We start from the raw sequence: 18,880 nt of genomic DNA on the forward strand, positions 1-18,880 counted from the left end.
TGTAAGAGCGTGTTTTTATATTATAGTCTCTTCCGTATGTTTATGGAGATAATTATGCATTCTCAGACTTTTTTTTAATCGTGTATGTGTATTCATAAATTACATATACATATTCATATACATATACATATGCATACATGTATGTCTTTGTACCGGTAATTGTTTATATGATAGCGCAAACAGTACTTGTTTCTTCATTCTTGGATGTATAACAGTATACATTATCTAACGAGCCATAATAAGATTTTGATACGATAATGTATGCTCTCTCTCTCTCTCTCTCTCTCTCTCTCTCTCTCTCTCTCTCTCTCTCTCTCTCTCTCTCTCTCTCTCTCAGCGCAGTATCATCTTGGTTGTTCCAAGAAGTTGCATATTAGAACCCGTTTGGCCTTTCCCCGTTGACCCTCACTGGATTATTGCTTACGTAATCCGTTAGCCTCTAGAGTCTACTTGTTTCTAGTTGTTCTTTGCTGAAGCCTTGTTTGAGCCTTATTTTTTGCTGAAGCTTTGTTTACGCCTTATTTGGGACTTTTTTTGTGAAGCCTTGTTGAAGCTTTTTGTGTAGCTTTGTTGAAGCCTTTCTTTGCTGAAGCTTTGTTGAAGTCTTAATTTGCTGAAGCTTTGTTGAAGTCTTTTTTTTTGAAGCCTTGTTTAAGCCTTTCTTTGCTGAAGCCTTGTTGAAGCCTTTCTTTGCTGAAGCCTTGCTGAAGCCTTGTTAAAGCCTTTCTTTACTGAAGCTTTGTGTAAGCCTTTCTTTGCTGAAGCCTTGTTTAAGCCTTTCTTTGCTGAAGCCTTGTTTAAGCCTTTCTTTGCTGAAGCCTTGTTTAAGCCTTTCTTTGCTGAAGCCTTCTTGAAGCCTTTTTTGCTGTACCTTTGTTTAAGCCTTTCTTTGCTGAACCTTTGTTTAAGTCTTTCTTGCTGAAGCTTTATGTGAGCTTTTTTTGCTGTAGCATTGTTTAAACCATATTTAATCCTTTTTTGTGAAGCCTGTTGAAGCCTTTCTTTGCTGAAGCCTTAAATTTTTTAGACTTTGTCACACATTCGCGTTTAGCTTCTCTCACGCGTATGGACTGTTTTGACATGACATTACCGTGATTCCACAGTAATAAGACGATGCACCGTCAGCTGATGAATCACCGTCTACGCTTCTTCAAACCTTCGGGCGATGTCAAGCGCCACGTGATGTTTGTGCAGAGTCTCAAGTTGCTGGGAAGCCTTCGACCCAGCCTGTGTGTATGCTGGAGAACGATCCGATAGTTCATTATAAGACACAGGTCGCTCTTGCATATATTTCCTATTGTTATTTTTCGGCTTCTCTATTCTAACCACGTTATGAAAGGCGAGGTGCAACGGTACATTGGCTAACGTGGAGCAAGCATGTTTATTGTATAGATGGAAAGTTATATATTATTATTATTATTATATGATTATTATTATTATTATTATTATTATTATTATTATTATTATTATTATTATTATTATTATTAAAACAAAACTTATTTGAAATTCTGTTGGTTTTTACTACGATGGTCATTAGTTATGTAAATATTAAATTTTTATCGTTGGTTCTTGTTTAACTTTATAGATTGTGATTATTTTTGTTTGCTTGTCTCCTGAAATGCTTCCGTATCTTCACAGGGATGTTAATCTTATGTATTCGCTACCTTCATTACAGATATTAAAGCAAATACTGCTACCACTGTTAATGCTGTTACTACTTTCTACTAATACTACTTAGTCTACTACTACAAGCATTAATGTTCTACTTATTCTACTACTACAAGCATTAATATTATACTGCTAACACTCTTTCTGGTATTACTAAACATAGAAGAATGAAAGAGCAGGATTAGAAAAATTATGCATTGATTCCTTTGCCGTGAAACAAACCAACCAATTACTTGTAAGGAAATTCCAAACCTGCCTCCCCCCCGTAGGGGTGTAGTGCCATTAGTGCACCTCACTTGGTGCACTGTAGGCTTTATTTAAGGTTCCTTGCAGCGCCCCTTTGGCCTCCAGTTGCAACCCCTTTCATTCCTTTTACTGTACCTGCGTTCATATTCTCTTTCTTCCACCTTACTCCCCCCCCCCATCTCCTAACAGTTGTTTCATAGTGCAACTGCGAGGTTTTCCTCCTGTTACACCTTTCAGTCCTCCTTTACTCTCAATTTTCCTTTCAGCACTGAATGACCTTATAGGTCCCTGTGCTTGGCATCAGGGCTACGCCTCTTATTCCAGTTCCAAAACTGTGTTCGTTTATCATCTTAGGGCGATGGTGCAACGTCTTATCCCCCTGAAAATGATGTGAGCGCCTTGCAGAAGGAGTGAAAGGTGGATCAACTCTGGGAACTTTTTGTCTAGGGCAAGAGAGGTTAGTTGGTGTGGCATTAATGTGAGCGATTTCCGCCTTCCACGTTACTTTCATTTTGCTTTCTCGTCCGTCGGACTTTCTCTGATATGTGACTGGTGTCTCGTGGCACGTGGATCATCACATGAAGAATGGATGTTTTAGAAAATTAACTTGTCACAAAAATTTAAGGATCCTGGATCCTCATGCACAGACGCTCGGTCAAGAATTTCCATCAACATTGGTTAGGTATGTTTTTCTTGAGCGTCAACGAGGGAAAAAAGTATTGTAATCGAAGTTCTTTAGCAACTGATACGCCACTGTATGTCAGATTTCAGTTTTGAGTTTAATGCTTTTATGTTTCGATTCCCTTACTACCAGTGGGGTATCATTTTACATACTCTTGAGTATATTTAAGAAGATATTGGTCAACTGACAGTTTGTCATATTCATCCCTCATCACTCCATGCTGTCTCTCTTATGGCTTGGTTGGGTTTGTCATATTCATCCCTCCCCGCGATGTCTCTCTTATGGCTTGATTGAGTTCCCGCGATGTCTTTCTTATGGCTTGGTTGAGTTCCCGCGATGTTTTTCTCATGGCTTGGTTGAGTTCCCGCGATGTCTCTCTTATGGCTTGGTTGAGTTCCCGCGATGTCTCTCTTATGGCTTGGTTGAGTTCCCGCGATGTCTCTCTTATGGCTTGGTTGAGTTCCCGCGATGTCTCTCTTATGGCTTGGTTGAGTTCCCACAATGTCTCTCTCATGGCTTGGTTGAGTTCCCGCGATGTCTTTCTTATGACTTGGTTGAGTTCCCGCGATGTCTCCCTTATGGCTTGGTTGAGTTCCCGCGATGTCTCTCTTATGGCTTGGTTGAGTTCCCGCAATGTCTTTCTTATGGCTTGGTTGAGTTCCCGTGATGTCTCTCTTATGGCTTGGTTGAATTCCCGCGATGTCTCTCTTATGGCTTGGTTGAGTTCACGCGATGTCTCTCTTATGACTTGGTTGAGTTCCCACGATGTCTTTCTTATGGCTTGGTTGAGTTCCCGCGATGTCTTTCTTATGGCTTGGTTGAGTTCCCGCGATGTCTCCCTTATGGCTAGGTTGAGTTCCCGCGATGTCTCTCCTATGGCTTGGTTGAGTTCCCGCGATGTCTCTCCTGTGGCTTGGTTGAGTTCCCGCGATGTCTCTCCTATGGCTTGGTTGAGTTCCTGCGATGTTTCTCCTATGGCTTGGTTGAGTTCCCGTGATGTCTCTCTTATGGCTTGGTTGAGTTCCCGTGATGTCTTTCTCATGGCTTGGTTGAGTTCCCGTGATGTCTTTCTCATGGCTTGGTTGAGTTCCCCGCGATATCTCTCTTATGGCTTGGTTGAGTTCCATAATGTCTCTCTCATGGCTTGGTTGAGTTCAGCGATGTCTTTCTTATGACTTGGTTGAGTTCCATAATGTCTCCCTTATGGCTTGGTTGAGTTCCCGCGATGTCTCTCTTATGGCTTGGTTGAGTTCCCGCAATGTCTTTCTTATGGCGTGGTTGAGTTCCCGTGATGTCTCTCTTATGGCTTGGTTGAATTCCCGCGATGCCTCTCTTATGGCTTGGTTGAGTTCCCACAATGTCTCTCTTATGGCTTGGTTGAGTTCCCACGATGTCTTTCTTATGGCTTGGTTGAGTTCCCGCGATGTCTCCCTTGTGGCTTGGTTGAGTTCCCGCGATGTCTCCCTTATGGCTAGGTTGAGTTCCCGCGATGTCTCTCCTATGGCTTGGTTGAGTTCACGCGATGTCTCTCTCATGGCTTGGTTGAGTTCCCGCAATGTCTCTCCTATGGCTTGGTTGAGTTCCCACGATATCTCTCCTATGGCTTGGTTGAGTTCCCGCGATGTCTCTCCTATGGCTTGGTTGAGTTCCCGCGATGTCTCTCGTATGGCTTGGTTGAGTTCCCGCGATGTCTCTCTTATGGCTTGGTTGAGTTCCCGCGATGTCTCTCGTATGGCTTGGTTGAGTTCCCGCGATGTCTTTCTCATGGCTTGGTTGAGTTCCCGCGATGTCTCTCCTATGGCTTGGTTGAGTTCCCGCGATGTCTCTCTCATGGCTTGGTTGAGTTCCCGCGATGTCTCCCATATGGCTTGGTTGAGTTCCCGCGATGTCTCTCTTATGGCTTGGTTGAGTTTGTCACATTCATCCCTTCTCACAATGCCTCTCTTATGGCTTGGTTGATTGTACTCATTAGTCTTCGGAAGCCGGTTCGTCTCAATTTCTTCCATCACCACGCCCTGGTCATTTATCAAGGTGCAATTGAGAACACTAACTTTCAAAACTAATTCGTGCAGGTGAAGCGTTTTGAAGCACTGCACCGAGCGCAGCCCTAGACGAGCCGTTTGATTTCGGCGTGATGCGGCCCTTTTTTCCACCCCTGCCCTCTGGGCCTCCTCCTATTTTTTTTTTTTTTTTTATGTTCAGTGCTACTGACCTGTTGTATGTACGTGAGGGCCAGCTAATTTCTCATTCTCCCATTGCTGTTCTTTGTTCTTGTTATACATCTTTGCCTTTCATTTTTAGGTACTACTTTCGATCTGCTTTATATATATATATATATATATATATATATATATATATATATATATATATATATATATATATATATATATATATCTTTGCCTGACATTTTGAAGGTAATAATTTCGCTCACATACACACACACACACACATATATATATATATATATATATATATATATATATATATATATATATATATATATATATATATATATATATATATATATATATATATATATATATATATATATATATATATATATATATATATATATATACATACATATTTAATTTTGCGGTTAGTAAGGGCGGTGTGTCTTTTTTAGGAAACTTTGATTTCCTAGGTAGAATAGTATTGATCGTAATAATTAATATACTGCCTCCTCGCCAGCGGACCAGCAGCCGCTGCATTCCGCAATTCCATTGTGCTCAATGCAGGACGAAAATACCTATAAATTTCGACATTTTTTAGGAGACTGAAGTCTCTGATGCTGCCTGGAGATCCTACATTCTTACTGTTGCCGCATCTCATTACCCGAATCGGTTCACTTTTGTTATGAGCCGTATATTGAAAATCACGTCACTGGAATCTTCAAATATGGCGAAGGTATTACCGTTGTGTTTATTATTTACTCTTGTAGAAAAAAGTACATGACACATATTTGATAGATAGCAAAACTAGCTCTTAGAAAGAGCAGGATGATGACTTTGGAAGTATCGAAGGTAAAGTTGCTTATTCGGAGTCTTCAAATACGGCGAACGTATTAACTTTGTAATAACCTAGTTTTTGTGGTTATTATGTATTCTCGTGGGAAAAAATACTCGCATGACACATAGTTGATAGATAAGAAAACTAGCTCTTAGAAAGGCCAAGGTTAATGACTTTGGAAGTGTTGAAGGTAAAGTTACTGATTCGGAATCTTCAGATAAGGCGAACGTTACCATTGTAATAACATAGTTTTGTGTTTATTTTTATATTCTTGTAGAGAAAAAAGAAGCACGTGACACGTATTTGATAGATAAAAAAAACAGGCTCTCAGAAATGGCAAGATGAATTACTTTTGGGAGCATTGAAGACAGAGTTCCATATTGTACAGTAGACATACATGAATGGCTGTCTGACTCTCGAGATCCGGAATTGAGAAGGATCAGCTGTGGAGCCAAGTAATCCATTATGGAAGAAACATCGACCGATAACCATATGACGCAGTTTGAAATAAGACCCGAGTTATCGATTTGACAAACCATGTCGTTTTAATGTTATGATTATCATGCGAGTTGGCTTTGGTTGAGTGTGTCCCCTTGAACCGTGCGGTTATGGATTGAGTGATAGGGGCAGATTTCTGTCTCACGAGAAATGGCCGGCCGTCGCTCAATTGCTGGGAACTTCGGCAAGTGGTTTTTCATTACCTCTCCTTATCTAAATTTGACAGGGTGTTGCTTAATGGGTTGCCAAACTTTTTTTTTTTTTCCTCATACGTTTTATGATGTAGGTCACGAGGTATGCCATTGATTACTGGCGTTTTACATCATTATTTCTCTTATGACAAGTTCATTGCTCTCTCTCTCTCTCTCTCTCTCTCTCTCTCTCTCTCTCTCTCTCTCTCTCTCTCTGTAATGATTTCAGAATTTCTTATATGTGACGTTTGTTAGCGGTTTGTCTTTTCCCTTTTTATAAGGTAAAGTACGCAGTAGTTTCTTGAGGACTTTCTGTATATTAATATTAATTTTAAAATTGCATTACGTCATTCCTAAGTTCCCTCAATTCTTGACTTTCTTGAGCGACCGTTTGATATTATTTCGTAAGGTCATCGTGTCAGTTTAAGAGCCTTGCTTTTAGCATGCTACTTCTTAGTGCGTTCCTCTGACTTATAAATTACTTTCTTAACTGTTGTATGCCATTTATGCTTACTGTAGTATAGGACATCAATTTTAGATGCTTTCCCAGCCCCTGTGAACCAGATTCGTTTATTCAACCATTTAAAAGTACCCATCCCCCGTCGGGAGGGGTATTGCCCTAATGGGGTATTACTCAAGGTTCTCTGCGGCATCCCTTCGGCCCGTAGCTGCAACCCCTTTCATTCCTTTTACTCTATCTCCATTCATATTCTCATTCTTCAGTCTTACTTTCCACCTTCTCCTAACAATTGTATCAGTTGCTTTCGCAGGTCCAAACGGTTGGCCTTTGACCTAAAGTTTACATTCCAATCCCGTGCAAAAGCGCCCCCCACCATAACGGCCCAAGTATTAAGTGAGAACTCTTCCCGGGTGAAGCAGTCCCCCTCATAATAGCCTGCAGGAGCGTTGGCGATACACAGATAAGGGTTCGGGAAGCCCTTGTCAGATGCAAAATTCCTGGGAGCCTGGTGGTAGTATCTATCCCCTCTAGAAATAGCTGTAATGAAATCTGGCTGTGTTCGGAAAATCCAATTAGCCGATAATTACGCTCTAGTAATTGCCCCGGCGGGCTTTCCATAGGATTTTTTTTTCAGGGTTCTTTGGAAGTTTATTGGTTAATTGTGCTTGTGTGTATACATATATATACTGTATATATATATATATATATATATATATATATATATATATATATATATATATATATATATATATACTGTATATGAATATAGAGATAAATATATATGCACATAATGTGTATATAAATAATCATATAAGTAATACATATAGAATATATTGATAGATAGATAGATAGATAGTCAGTCATCGTCATTGCCTCCAGTGCTGTGTAACCTAAGAGCTTCTGTGAAATTCCGGCGGTTATGTCCTGAACGTGCCTTATCTTCGACAAATCTCCACTTATCTCAACCTCCATCTCATAGTTCTCATCTAATTAAGTTTGGGTTTTCGAGCAATTCTGGTGCCCACAAGGACCCTTGCTGACACTGCCATGTGCTAGGAAAGTCATTGAGTGAGGATCATAGTGCGAAGGTATGTTTAATCCATGGAGATGGCGATAGAGATAGAGATAGAGACAGAGATAGCGATCATTGCGTGCAGGTATGTTTAATCCATCGCCATCTCTCAGGGTACATCATTAATTCACATACATGTGTCACTTCTGTAATTTAGTTTATGGGTTCATTTTTCACTTGATTCCTAATATATTTCCGTAAGGCTTTGTTTTTGGCATTGTTCTTAAATTGACAAAATTTGAAGGTTGTAGAGTGACTGGTTTGGTGTCAGTGTGAGTCTGAGACAAGGGTATTGCCATTTGATTGTAACTTTTAGGTGGAAGGCTGGATCATAGTATTTGGAGATGGTTTGGTCATGTGGAAAGAGTAGAGTGCGATAGGAAAGACATTAGACAGAATTAGAAAGCACTGGATTGATGAAATTGAGGGGCATTGAAAATGAAATTCATTAATATCCAGGAAGCATGAAAATGCTTGCAAGATAAGAGTGAATGGTGCAGCATGTGTGCTGTAGAGGGGTTTGATGTCCTGCTGGTGATGGTTCTTTTGCAGGTGTTTGAATCAGCTAATGTTATGGAAGTTTTCTGCTTGGGATGGGGTCTTTCATCCACGATTCAACGGTTGAATGATGAATGTGGCAGTAACCATTGTCTTATTTCACTGGGGCCACCCGCTATTGTTTTATGTATGCATGTATGTATGTATGTATGTATGTATGGTTATGCAAAAGATGTATTAACGGGTTGCGTATTGAATCCATTCCGCGAACTTGACTGAGTTTCATTTCCCGTCACCATCGTGGCAGGCCCTTCTGCACCTCAGATCCTTGATTTTCAATTCATTCCCAAATGCGGTGCTTTGATATTCACAAAACGCACTATGGCGGTGGTTCTCAACCTTTTTGGCCCATGCACCCTTTCACCATATGTCAGAATGTCATTTCCCGCCCCCCTCCCCCACTCCAAAATTGTCTGCCTCAAAAGGTGCATTCCGAATAATATGCAACAAAATACTAACACAAGCACACAAGGTAGCGCAGAGAAAACCCAGCCTGACCTCTCAGTAGTGCGGACCGATGCACACTGCGTTTTGTTTTGTGTAGCCCTAGAGCCAGTTTTAGCCTGCCAATCTGTGGTCACAATCACCCCCCCCCCTGAAACTCTGAAATTCCCCCCCGGGGGGTGGTATCCCACTCATGGTTGAGAACCACTGCACTATGCCATTCTGGGCACTCCTTCATTCTGTCTGTTCCGGAAATTCTGTTTTAATTCACGATGAGGTGGTTCATTCCTTGCACCTCTGAGGACACGCAGGATTCATGTATTCCGTGAATTTTATAACTGTTTTGATAAGTCGTCCGTATTAATGCACGGACGAACTGAGACCTTTCTCTTGTCGATTTGGTAGAGATGCATCACCAGGTGTTTCTTAAACCTATTAATTATATTACCGTCTCACACTTGGGGGTTGATAAAGACAGTTGGAATTATGTTTGCCTGTCGTACGTCAGTTTCAAACCTGTAATGCAGGCGTTTTTAATCTTGAAATTCATTACTCGAAAAAGTGAGTTTAATGTTTTGTAGTAGGTGTAATGCATACGACACATTCTCTTTTTATTTCGCCATGCAGCGATACTTTCTCTCTTTTCGCTGTGCAACAACACTATCTCTTTTTTTCGTAATGCAACGAAACTGCATTTTTTATCCCACAGTGCAGTGACAGTTACATATTCATTTGAAGGTAATAAATTAATCCTTTTTTTATGTTGTGTGTCGTATCGTGTCTTTGTATTGGACTGTCTTTTCGTTCGCAGCAGAGCAGTCCACCATTCAAATTCAGGTCCCCCCTGACACTCTCTGTCTGTCTGTCTGTCGAGCAACGTAGCCAGAACAGCTCATTATTCATCAGGCTGGGGTGATGAATAGCGGACTGGGACCCATGCTTATCTAACGCTGTTGAAAAACACAACATTCAAAACAGACGTAGACACAATTCGGGCGTTCGAAATCCGTTTTGTCAGCACGTCCCAAACAGCCTCCATCCGCTTGCACACAAACACACACAAACATCCACGCTAAACGGCAAAAATAAAAAGAAAAAAAGTGTGAAGGGATGCACGTTTGGAAATAATCAAGGCCCCAGGTTTGTTTTGAGATGCTGGCTGTGTTACATGAACGATGACTCGATTGTGTTTTGAAAGACAGCCGATATTGTTTAGGTTCGAGTTCTTGTGGTCCATTGGCGTGGTTGATTTCGAGTGCCGTGTTCGTCCTGCTGATTGGTTCGGCTGTACTTTATATCGATTTACTCGTTTGGATGTTCGTTTTACTCTAAAGCAGCATAGAACACAACATCTATCTAGCTGTCTCTTCAGCATTGTTTATTTATCAGGTGTTTTCCTCTTCAGCAAATCATAACCATCTCCAACGAATGAGAAATGAGAAACTGAATCAAGATAAAGGCTACTTTTGAAGCAGCTCACGACAACGTAATTTTTAGCCTATTGGCTTTCACACCTTTTCACTCTCATGGTGTAAAATGGCGAACGTACTGACTTGGCGCAGTAAGCTTTTCGTTATATACACTTCTAATGCATTATCTGTTATCACCAGGATATCTGAGTCTTCGTCCTGTTCTGTAGTGGGTAGGGTTGTTACTAGACTACAAGATTGGCTATCAATCAGTCCTCAACGGTTGTACCCGGAACATTGCATTCTCTCTCTCTCTCTCTCTCTCTCTCTCTCTCTCTCTCTCTCTCTCTCTCTCTCTCTCTCTCTCTCTCTCTCTATCATAACTTTACTTTAGTTTATTTAACTGAAGTTTGTCCTTCTCTCGTAGACCTTCCCGTAGGGGGTTAGCGCAATGAGGGCACTTCACGCGGTGCACTGTAAGCCATTACTTAGGTTCTTTGCAGCCTCTCTTCGGCCCTCAGCTGCTGCAACCCCTTTCATTCCTTTTACTGTAACTCTGTCCATATTTTCTTTCTTCCATCATACTTTCCACCCTCTGATAACAATTGATTCACAGTGCAACCTCTGATAACAATTGATTCACAGTGCAATTGCGGGGACTTCCCTCCACTGTTAAACCTTTCAAACATTTATACTCTCACTTTCCTTGTCAGCGCTGAATGACCTCGTAGGCCCCAGCGCTTGGCCTTTGGCAGAATTCTATATTCTATCTATCTATCTTTTAGGAGAATGCACGACAATAAGGGCGCAGAGGAGCGCAATACTTAAACATTTCTATTAATTGTCCCAGACACTAGTGAGGGGCAGACCCAGCTGTTAGGTATGTGTACGAGCAACACAGATGTGATTCCATATACAGCAGGTCTGTCGGTGTGGTACTGATGTAAAGTGAAATAATAGTAATTTCCTTTCGTGTGCACTCACAGACACATGTATATAAATATATTTATGTATATACACGCATATGTATATTGTATATATATATATATTTGTATATTATATATAGATATATATTAAACATATATAACATACATACGCATATATATGTGTGTGTAATCAGTAAGCTACAAACGTCCTTTAATATCCAATTCGCTCTACCTCGGAATTAATATATTTTCATATATGTTACCGAAGGGGAATTTTTTAGTTGATAATAAGTTCGTCGTCCCGTGTGGTTTAAGGCATCCACTGTAGTCCTGAGTTCTTGTCCTTCGCTGGTTCGAGCCCACGGGACGACGAACTTATTATCAACTAAAAAATTCCCCTTCGGTAACATATATGAAAATATATTATTTCCGAGGTAGAGCGAATTGGATATTAAAGGACGTTTGTAGCTTACTGATTGTATATGAATCACGGTGATGTGATAAAAAGTCATATGCGTGTGTGTGTGTGTTTGTGTGTGTGTCTGTGAGTGCACACGAAAGGAAATTGCTATTATTTCACTTTACATCACTACCGCACCGACAGACTTGCCGTACAAGGAATCACATGTGTATTGCTTCAGCAAAATCACTCTTTACCGTGAACACCTGATCGCAACTTCCCAACTAACAACGCATCGCACTTTAATAAAAAAAAAAAAGGAATTCACATACACATACCTAACAGCTGGGTCTGCCCCTCACTAGTGTCTTGGACCATTAATAGAAATTTTTAAAGGTTGCACGCCTCTCTGCCCTTATTGTCATGCATTCTCCTAAAAGACAGATAGATAGAATACAGAATTTTGCCAAAGGCCAAGCGCTGGGGCCTACGAGGTCATTCAGCGCTGACAAGGAAATTGGGAGTAAAAATGTTTGAAAGGTTTAACAGTGGAGGGGAGCCCCCGCAATTGCACTATGAATCAATTGTTAGGAGAGGGTGGAAAGTAAGATGGAAGGAAGAGAATATGGACAGAGTTGCAGTAAAAGGAATGACAAGGGGTTGCAGCAACTAGGGGCCGAAGAGAGGCTGCAAAGAACCTAAGTAATGGCTTACAGTGGACCGCGTGAATTGCACTCACGGCACTAACCCCTTACCGGGAGGTCTATCAGAGAAGGCCAAAACTTCAGTTATATAATCTAAAGTAACGTTATGAGAGAGAGAGAGAGAGAGAGAGAGAGAGAGAGAGAGAGAGAGAGAGAGAGAGAATGCAATGTTCCGGATGCATCTGTTGAGGACTGATTGATAGCCAGTCTTGCTGTCTAGTAACAACCCTCCCCACTACAGAACAGGACGAAGACTCAGATACCCTGGTGATAACAGATAATGCGTCAGAAGTGTATATAACGAGAAGCTTATTGCGCCAAGTCCGTATGTTCGCCATTTTACACCATGAGAGTGAAAGCCAAGAGGTTAAAATAATGTGAGGCAGGGAGAACGGAGCAAAGGAAAGAGTTCCAAAGTTTGGCAGCAGAGGGAAAGCAGCAGTCACGGTGCGTGTGCTTTTAAAAGCATGTTAAAGTGGCTTCGTCTTTGGGTGTCCGTAGATTATGAAACGCCTCACAACTCACATTTTGTCTCTTAATAATAAAACGCAGTGCTGTATATAATTTGTTTTAACAGAGATCTATCACATTCACAGTTGATCCCTGATCCTCTCTTCCTGCCTAGAGCGATCAGGTTTGCTTGAGAGCAGCGCCAATTTGCAGCAAATGAGCCTCGCTGTCTAACCTCTCGGTTCCAGAGGTCCGTCATTCCTCGCACACCTGGGCTGTGGAATAGTCTCCGTGAGCGTGTGCAATTAGAACCTCAAATTTCCCAAGCGAAGATGCAATGCATTACTATCTTGAAAAAGTTCTCCTTGTATATTTAAATAATTTACTTACAGTTTTATCTGTGTATTTATTAATTTTTCGCTTTGTTTTTACTTTCTAAGACCTGATCTCTACTTTGTGTATTTCCCATTACCTTCTGTTACTTCTTTCGAACGAACACCATATTCTTTAGAAGTTTGGATTTCAAGTCAGTTGCCCCTGTGGGCTTGTGCCATGTGAATAGGGCTCATATCTGAATAATAACAATAAAAACGATTTATGGATTAGTAACTTGAGAAGTTGTCCAAATGATCTCTAGGCTGATATCGTTCGTTGTGTGTTCTTTTTCTGGAGGTTTCAATTTCTGTTAACAGAAAAAAGAAAAAGTAAAATGACGTGTTTGAAACACAGTGGCTTATTATAGATGGTGACATTCTTACTTGACCTTTGACCTCTTATGTATGACCCTGACACTTGTATCCACTTGATAAAATACATAATCTCCACCACGTATAGGTTATATAAGTAAAGATTAGAAGTCCATATCTTCAAAGACACTGATATTTTTAAGTCATATCTTCAAAGATATTGATATTTTTAAGTCATATCTTCAAAGATATTGATATTTATAAGTCATATCTTCAAAGATACTGATATTTTTAAGTCACATCTTCAAAGATATTGATATACAAGTGCATAAAATCTTGACACAAGTGGAGTGACAGACACATCGGTAGATAGACGGAATGGCAAAATATTTCACCCTCAACGATTTCCTGTTGTCATATTCATAATATCCCATTGATTGTGTCCCTCTTACCAGAACGTGTTCAGTAACGAGAAAGGCTTTCCCTCCCTCGAAGAAAGTGATTGACAGGTTGCTGCTATTCCTTTCTGTGGCGTTTCTTAAGGCCGGCGTTTCGATGCCGACCTGCGTGGCGGTTTGGTCTTACTGTGGTAGTGGGTCAAGCTATCATAGCAAGCCGCCCTCGTGCGCCAGGTGGGCTGTGTGTGTGTGTGTGTGTGTGTGTGTGTGTGTGTGTGTGTGTGTGTGTGTGTGTGTGTGTGTGTGTTTGCGCCGTTCTGCTCACTGGTGCGTGAGAACATAACGGGATATTGTACTCTTCTTCCCCTTCGCCACCCTACTCCCATTCCCAAAGCTCTTCCCCAACCCCGGCCCCCCCCCCAACCATTGCTCCCTCTCTTCCTTGAGCCTACCTACAGTATACTCTCCAAGTATTCTAGACCTATACTCTCCTCCAAGGTATTCTCTAACCTATACTCTCCTCCAAGGTATTCTCTAACCTATACTCTCCTCCAAGGTATTCTCTAGACCTGTACTCTCCTCCAAGGTATTCTCTAACCTATACTCTCCTCCAAGGTATTCTCTAGACCTATACTCTCCTCCAAGGTATTCTCTAACCTATACTCTCCTCCAAGGTATTCTCTAGACTTATACTCTCCTCCAATTTATTCTCTAGACCTGTACTCTCCTCCAAGGTATTCTCTAGACCTGTACTCTCCTCCAATGTATTCTCTAGACATATACTCTCCTCCAATGTATTCTCTAGACATATACTCTCCTCCAAGGTATTCTCTAGAGTCTAGAACTATACTCTCCTCCAATGTATTCTTTAGACCTACAGTATACTCCTCCATTCTTCTCGGGCTCAGTCTTCTTCGCTCCATATCCATCGATTTCCTGTTTGTTCTTCGTTAATGGAAACGCAGTAGTAGTTCGGGGAGGGGGAAGATCTGACAGCGAGTCCATCATCATCATCATCACCAACACCAACCTTTCCTCTGCGGGAAAATCTTACGCCGTAGATCACACGGCGAGAACTGGGTCTAGCAGAAATACTGGTGGCCGTTCTTCGTGTGATTTAGTTACTGTAATGATTGCAGGTACGGCTGCCTTTCTCACATTCCGGTAACGTCATCAGCCTCATCATCTGAAGAAGACGACGACGCTATTGTCCAGTCTTTTTTTGGCAACGGACCCAGACGTTGAGTCGTCTTGCTCTGTGGCTTCAGAGTCTGCTTGCAGGAAGTGTGTCACTGTTACGTGAGTGGGCCTTCATTAAAGTCACCCGAATGAAATAACGCACGTGCGTGCTTGCGCATATCTGTTGCTACCTCACACGTCCGCATATAACTATCGTTAATAGTTATTCGCATGCAGGTAATCATTACTTACACGCAGAACCGCGCACAGCGCTTTCGAAAGAATACGGAAACCACAGAGTTGAATTTTTAATAAGCGCTTGGAAACCACATATCTACTATACAGGTTTCGCCGTTCACTTCCAGTGTGCTGACAGTATTGGTGATATGGAGCTAGCTCTCTCTCTCTCTCTCTCTCTCTCTCTCTCTCTCTCTCTCTCTCTCTCTCTCTCTATATATATATATATATATATATATATATATATATATATATATATATATATACACGTGTGTGTGTGTATGTATGTATATTACGTGACCCCCTTTCCTCTTCTTAGCGTGCTATGAAATGCGACGTCATTACGTATTAGGATCCGGATGAGATTCTATCTCTCTCTTGATCGGCTTAAAGCAGTTGAAGTCGAATGGCCTCATGAGCTTATCGGCTGAAATCGACGTCTCTTGACGGAGGAAGAATTGAAGTCCGTCGAACGAATGCTTTATTGATAAAGGGATGAATGTTTTATTGGTAAAGGGATGAATGCTTTATTGGTAAAGGGATGAATGCCTTATTGATAAAGGGATGTATTCTTTATTGGTAAAGGGATGAATGCTTTATTGGTAAAGGGGTGTATTCTTTATTAGTAAAGGGATGAATGCTTTATTGGTAAAGGGATGTATTCTTTATTGGCAAAGGGATGAATGCTTTACTGGGAAAGAGGTGAATGCCTTATTGGTAAAGGGATGAATTCTTTATTAGTAAAGGGATGAATGTTTTACTGGTAAAGGGATGTATACTATATTGGTAAAGGAATGAATGCTCTATTGGTAAAGGGATGAATGCGTTATTGGCAGAGAGATGAATGCTTTATTGGTAAAGGGATGAATGCTTTATTGGCAAAGGGATGTTTTATATTCGTAAAGGGATGAATGCTCTATTGGTAAAGTGACGTATTCTTTATTGTTAAAGGGAATGGGTGGAGGTTGGGGGGGGGGGGAGATTGACGGCTGGGAAAATCGTCTTTTAAGTTTAAGGCATCCTCTCTCTCTCTCTCTCTCTCTCTCTCTCTCTCTCTCTCTCTCTCTCTCTCTCTCTCTCTCTCTCTTTACGTTTACACATGGGATGCCTAAACACCAAGCTGGTGCACCAGAGTTGAAATTTGAACATTCTCTCTCTCTCTCTCTCTCTCTCTCTCTCTCAAGTTAAGCTTTATACCTTCCATTCGATAAAGGATTAAGTCAGTTGTTGAGTTTCCTGATCTCCCATAATCTGATATCGACTGAATTAACTCAATTTATCATTCTAGTGGTGAGCTTAGAGCTTAAGTAACGGCTCTGGCGTGGGTAATGGCTTTTTCGTTTGGTCGTCCTTATCTTTAATTTAGTTTCTTGGCCGGTGCTCCATTCTCCTTCAGTGGGGGGAAGCTGTAGAATTTAGTACTGCTTTTACTTTAGACTCTTCTTTAAATTTTATTAAGTGGGTAAATTCTCTCTCTCTCTCTCTCTCTCTCTCTCTCTCTCTCTCTCTCTCTCTCTCTCTCTCTCTCAGTGAAAATAGGAAAAAATAGATTCACAAGATTTGTTCATCTCTCTCTCTCTCTCTCTCTCTCTCTCTCTCTCTCTCTCTCTCTCTCTCAGCGAAAAAGAAAAATAAGTATTCACAAGATTTGTTTTGTTCACCTCTCTCTCTCTCTCTCTCTCTCTCTCTCTCTCTCTCTCTCTCTCTCTCTCTCTCTCTCTCTCTCTCTCTCTCAGCGAAAAAAGAAAAAATAAGTATTCACAAGATTTGTTTTGTTCACCTCTCTCTCTCTCTCTCTCTCTCTCTCTCTCTCTCTCTCTCTCTCTCTCTCTCTCTCTCTCTTTCTCAGTGAAAAAAGAATAAATAGAATTCACAATATTTGTTCACCCCTCTGTCTCTCTCCCTCTCAGTGAAAACAGAAAAAAAGATTCACAAGATTTGTTCATCTCTCTCTCTCTCTTTCTCTCTCTCAAAAAAAGTAAATAAATAAATAAAGATAAAAATAAAACAATAAATAAAAATAATGTAATTCACAATATTTGTCCATTCTTACTTTTGTAGTAATGATATATAATCCAAGGAAAACTCAATCTTCTTTGAATTGCTCATGAACCCATACTTAACTACAAACTGTTTCCTTCCAATTCCCTTTTTAGTATGTATTTATTTTTACGTTTTCCTGCTTCGTCACTTTCATGCCATCTCTTGTTCGGTAACCACATTTCATAACCGTATGTATATATTTTTTTTATATTCCACTCTCCAGTATATATCAGGCGTTATTGTGGAAAAAAATTAAAATTAAAAACGACTTGGATGGATTCTTTCAAAAACAGCATTGTATAGCAGTGAGGCCAGAAGAATAAATGGACAAATATTGTGAATTGCATGTGTTTTTATTTTTGGAGAGAGAGAGAGAGAGAGAGAGAGAGAGAGAGAGAGAGAGAGAGAGAGAGAGAGAGAGAGAGAGAGAGAGGTTGAACAAATCTAACGAATTCTATTTGTTCTTTTTACTGAGAGAGAGAGAGGGAGAGAGTTGTGGACAAATCTTGTGAATACTAATTTTTCCTTTAACTGAGAGAGAGAGAGAGAGAGAGAGAGAGAGAGAGAGAGAGAGAGAGAGAATTGTGAACAAATCTTGTGAGTACCATCTTTCTTTTTACTGAGAGAGAGAGAGAGAGAGAGAGAGAGAGAGAGAGAGAGAGAGAGAGAGAGAGAGAGAGAATTTACCCACTCAATAGAATTTCTCGAAGAGTCTAAAAAAAAAGAAAAGCAGTACAAATTCTACAGCTTTCCATTATTGGTAATCTCTCGATGGAGTCTGAGGAGAAGCATCCAGACTGACTCCAACCTCGAGGCCTCATGAGAAGATCAGCTTCTCTCCTCCTAACTTGATTATTGCAATGAGGAAACGAGCTTCTGAGCTTCAGGAATCTTTTGGCCCCCCAAGTTAACTCCATCTTCTGCTTCGCTCAGCTTTAAAAATTTAATTTTCCTTCCCGTGTTTTGTTTTATTTTTACCCACCCATTCAGGTATCTATTTTATCTTCTCCCCCTTTTGAAGTCTTTTTTTTTTTTTTTTTTTCTCCCCCCTTCTGATATCTACTTTTTTCCCTTCTGAAATCTATTTTTCCCCTTCTGATATCTATTTTTCTTCTTCTGATATCTATTTTTCCCACTTCTGATATTTATTTTTCCTCCTCTGATATCTATTTTCCCCCACTTCTGATATCTATTTTTCCTCTTCTGATATCTATTTTCCCCCACTTCTGATATCTGTGTTTCCCCTTCTGATATCTATTTTTCCTCTTCTGATATCTATTTTTCCTCTTCTGATATCTATTTTCCCCCACTTCTGATATCTATTTTTTTATTTTTTCCCTTCTGATATCTATTTTTCCTCTTCTGATATGTATTTTCCCCCACTTCTGATATCTATTTTTACCCTTCTGATATCTATTTTCCCCCGTCAGATATTTATTTTCCCTCCTTCTGATATATATTTCTTCCCCTTTGATATCTATTTTTCACCTTCTGATATCTATTTTTCCCCCTCTGATATCTGTTTCTCCCCTTCCGATACCTATTTTTCCCCCTTCTGATATCTATTTTCTCCCCCTTCTGGAATCCGTTTTCCCCATTCTGATATCTATTTTTTTCCTT

The 18,880-nt window shown here is 40.5% G+C and overlaps 2 protein-coding genes across 5 annotated transcripts in view; one reads left to right on the forward strand and one right to left on the reverse strand.

Annotated features, from left to right (window-relative positions):
- Positions 1-18,880, forward strand: part of FucT6 (alpha-(1,6)-fucosyltransferase) — a 427,996-nt gene that overhangs the window by 275,855 nt on the left and 133,261 nt on the right. The gene's annotated exons all lie outside the window — the stretch shown is intronic.
- LOC136844183 (uncharacterized protein PF3D7_1120000-like) lies at positions 3,766-4,602 on the reverse strand. The gene has a single exon (XM_067113200.1). It carries the CDS (start codon positions 4,600-4,602, stop codon positions 3,766-3,768), a length of 837 nt encoding a protein of 278 aa, XP_066969301.1.

Source organism: Macrobrachium rosenbergii, chromosome 12 (assembly GCF_040412425.1).
Source record: "Macrobrachium rosenbergii isolate ZJJX-2024 chromosome 12, ASM4041242v1, whole genome shotgun sequence".
In the NCBI taxonomy this organism is placed as follows: domain Eukaryota; kingdom Metazoa; phylum Arthropoda; class Malacostraca; order Decapoda; family Palaemonidae; genus Macrobrachium; species Macrobrachium rosenbergii.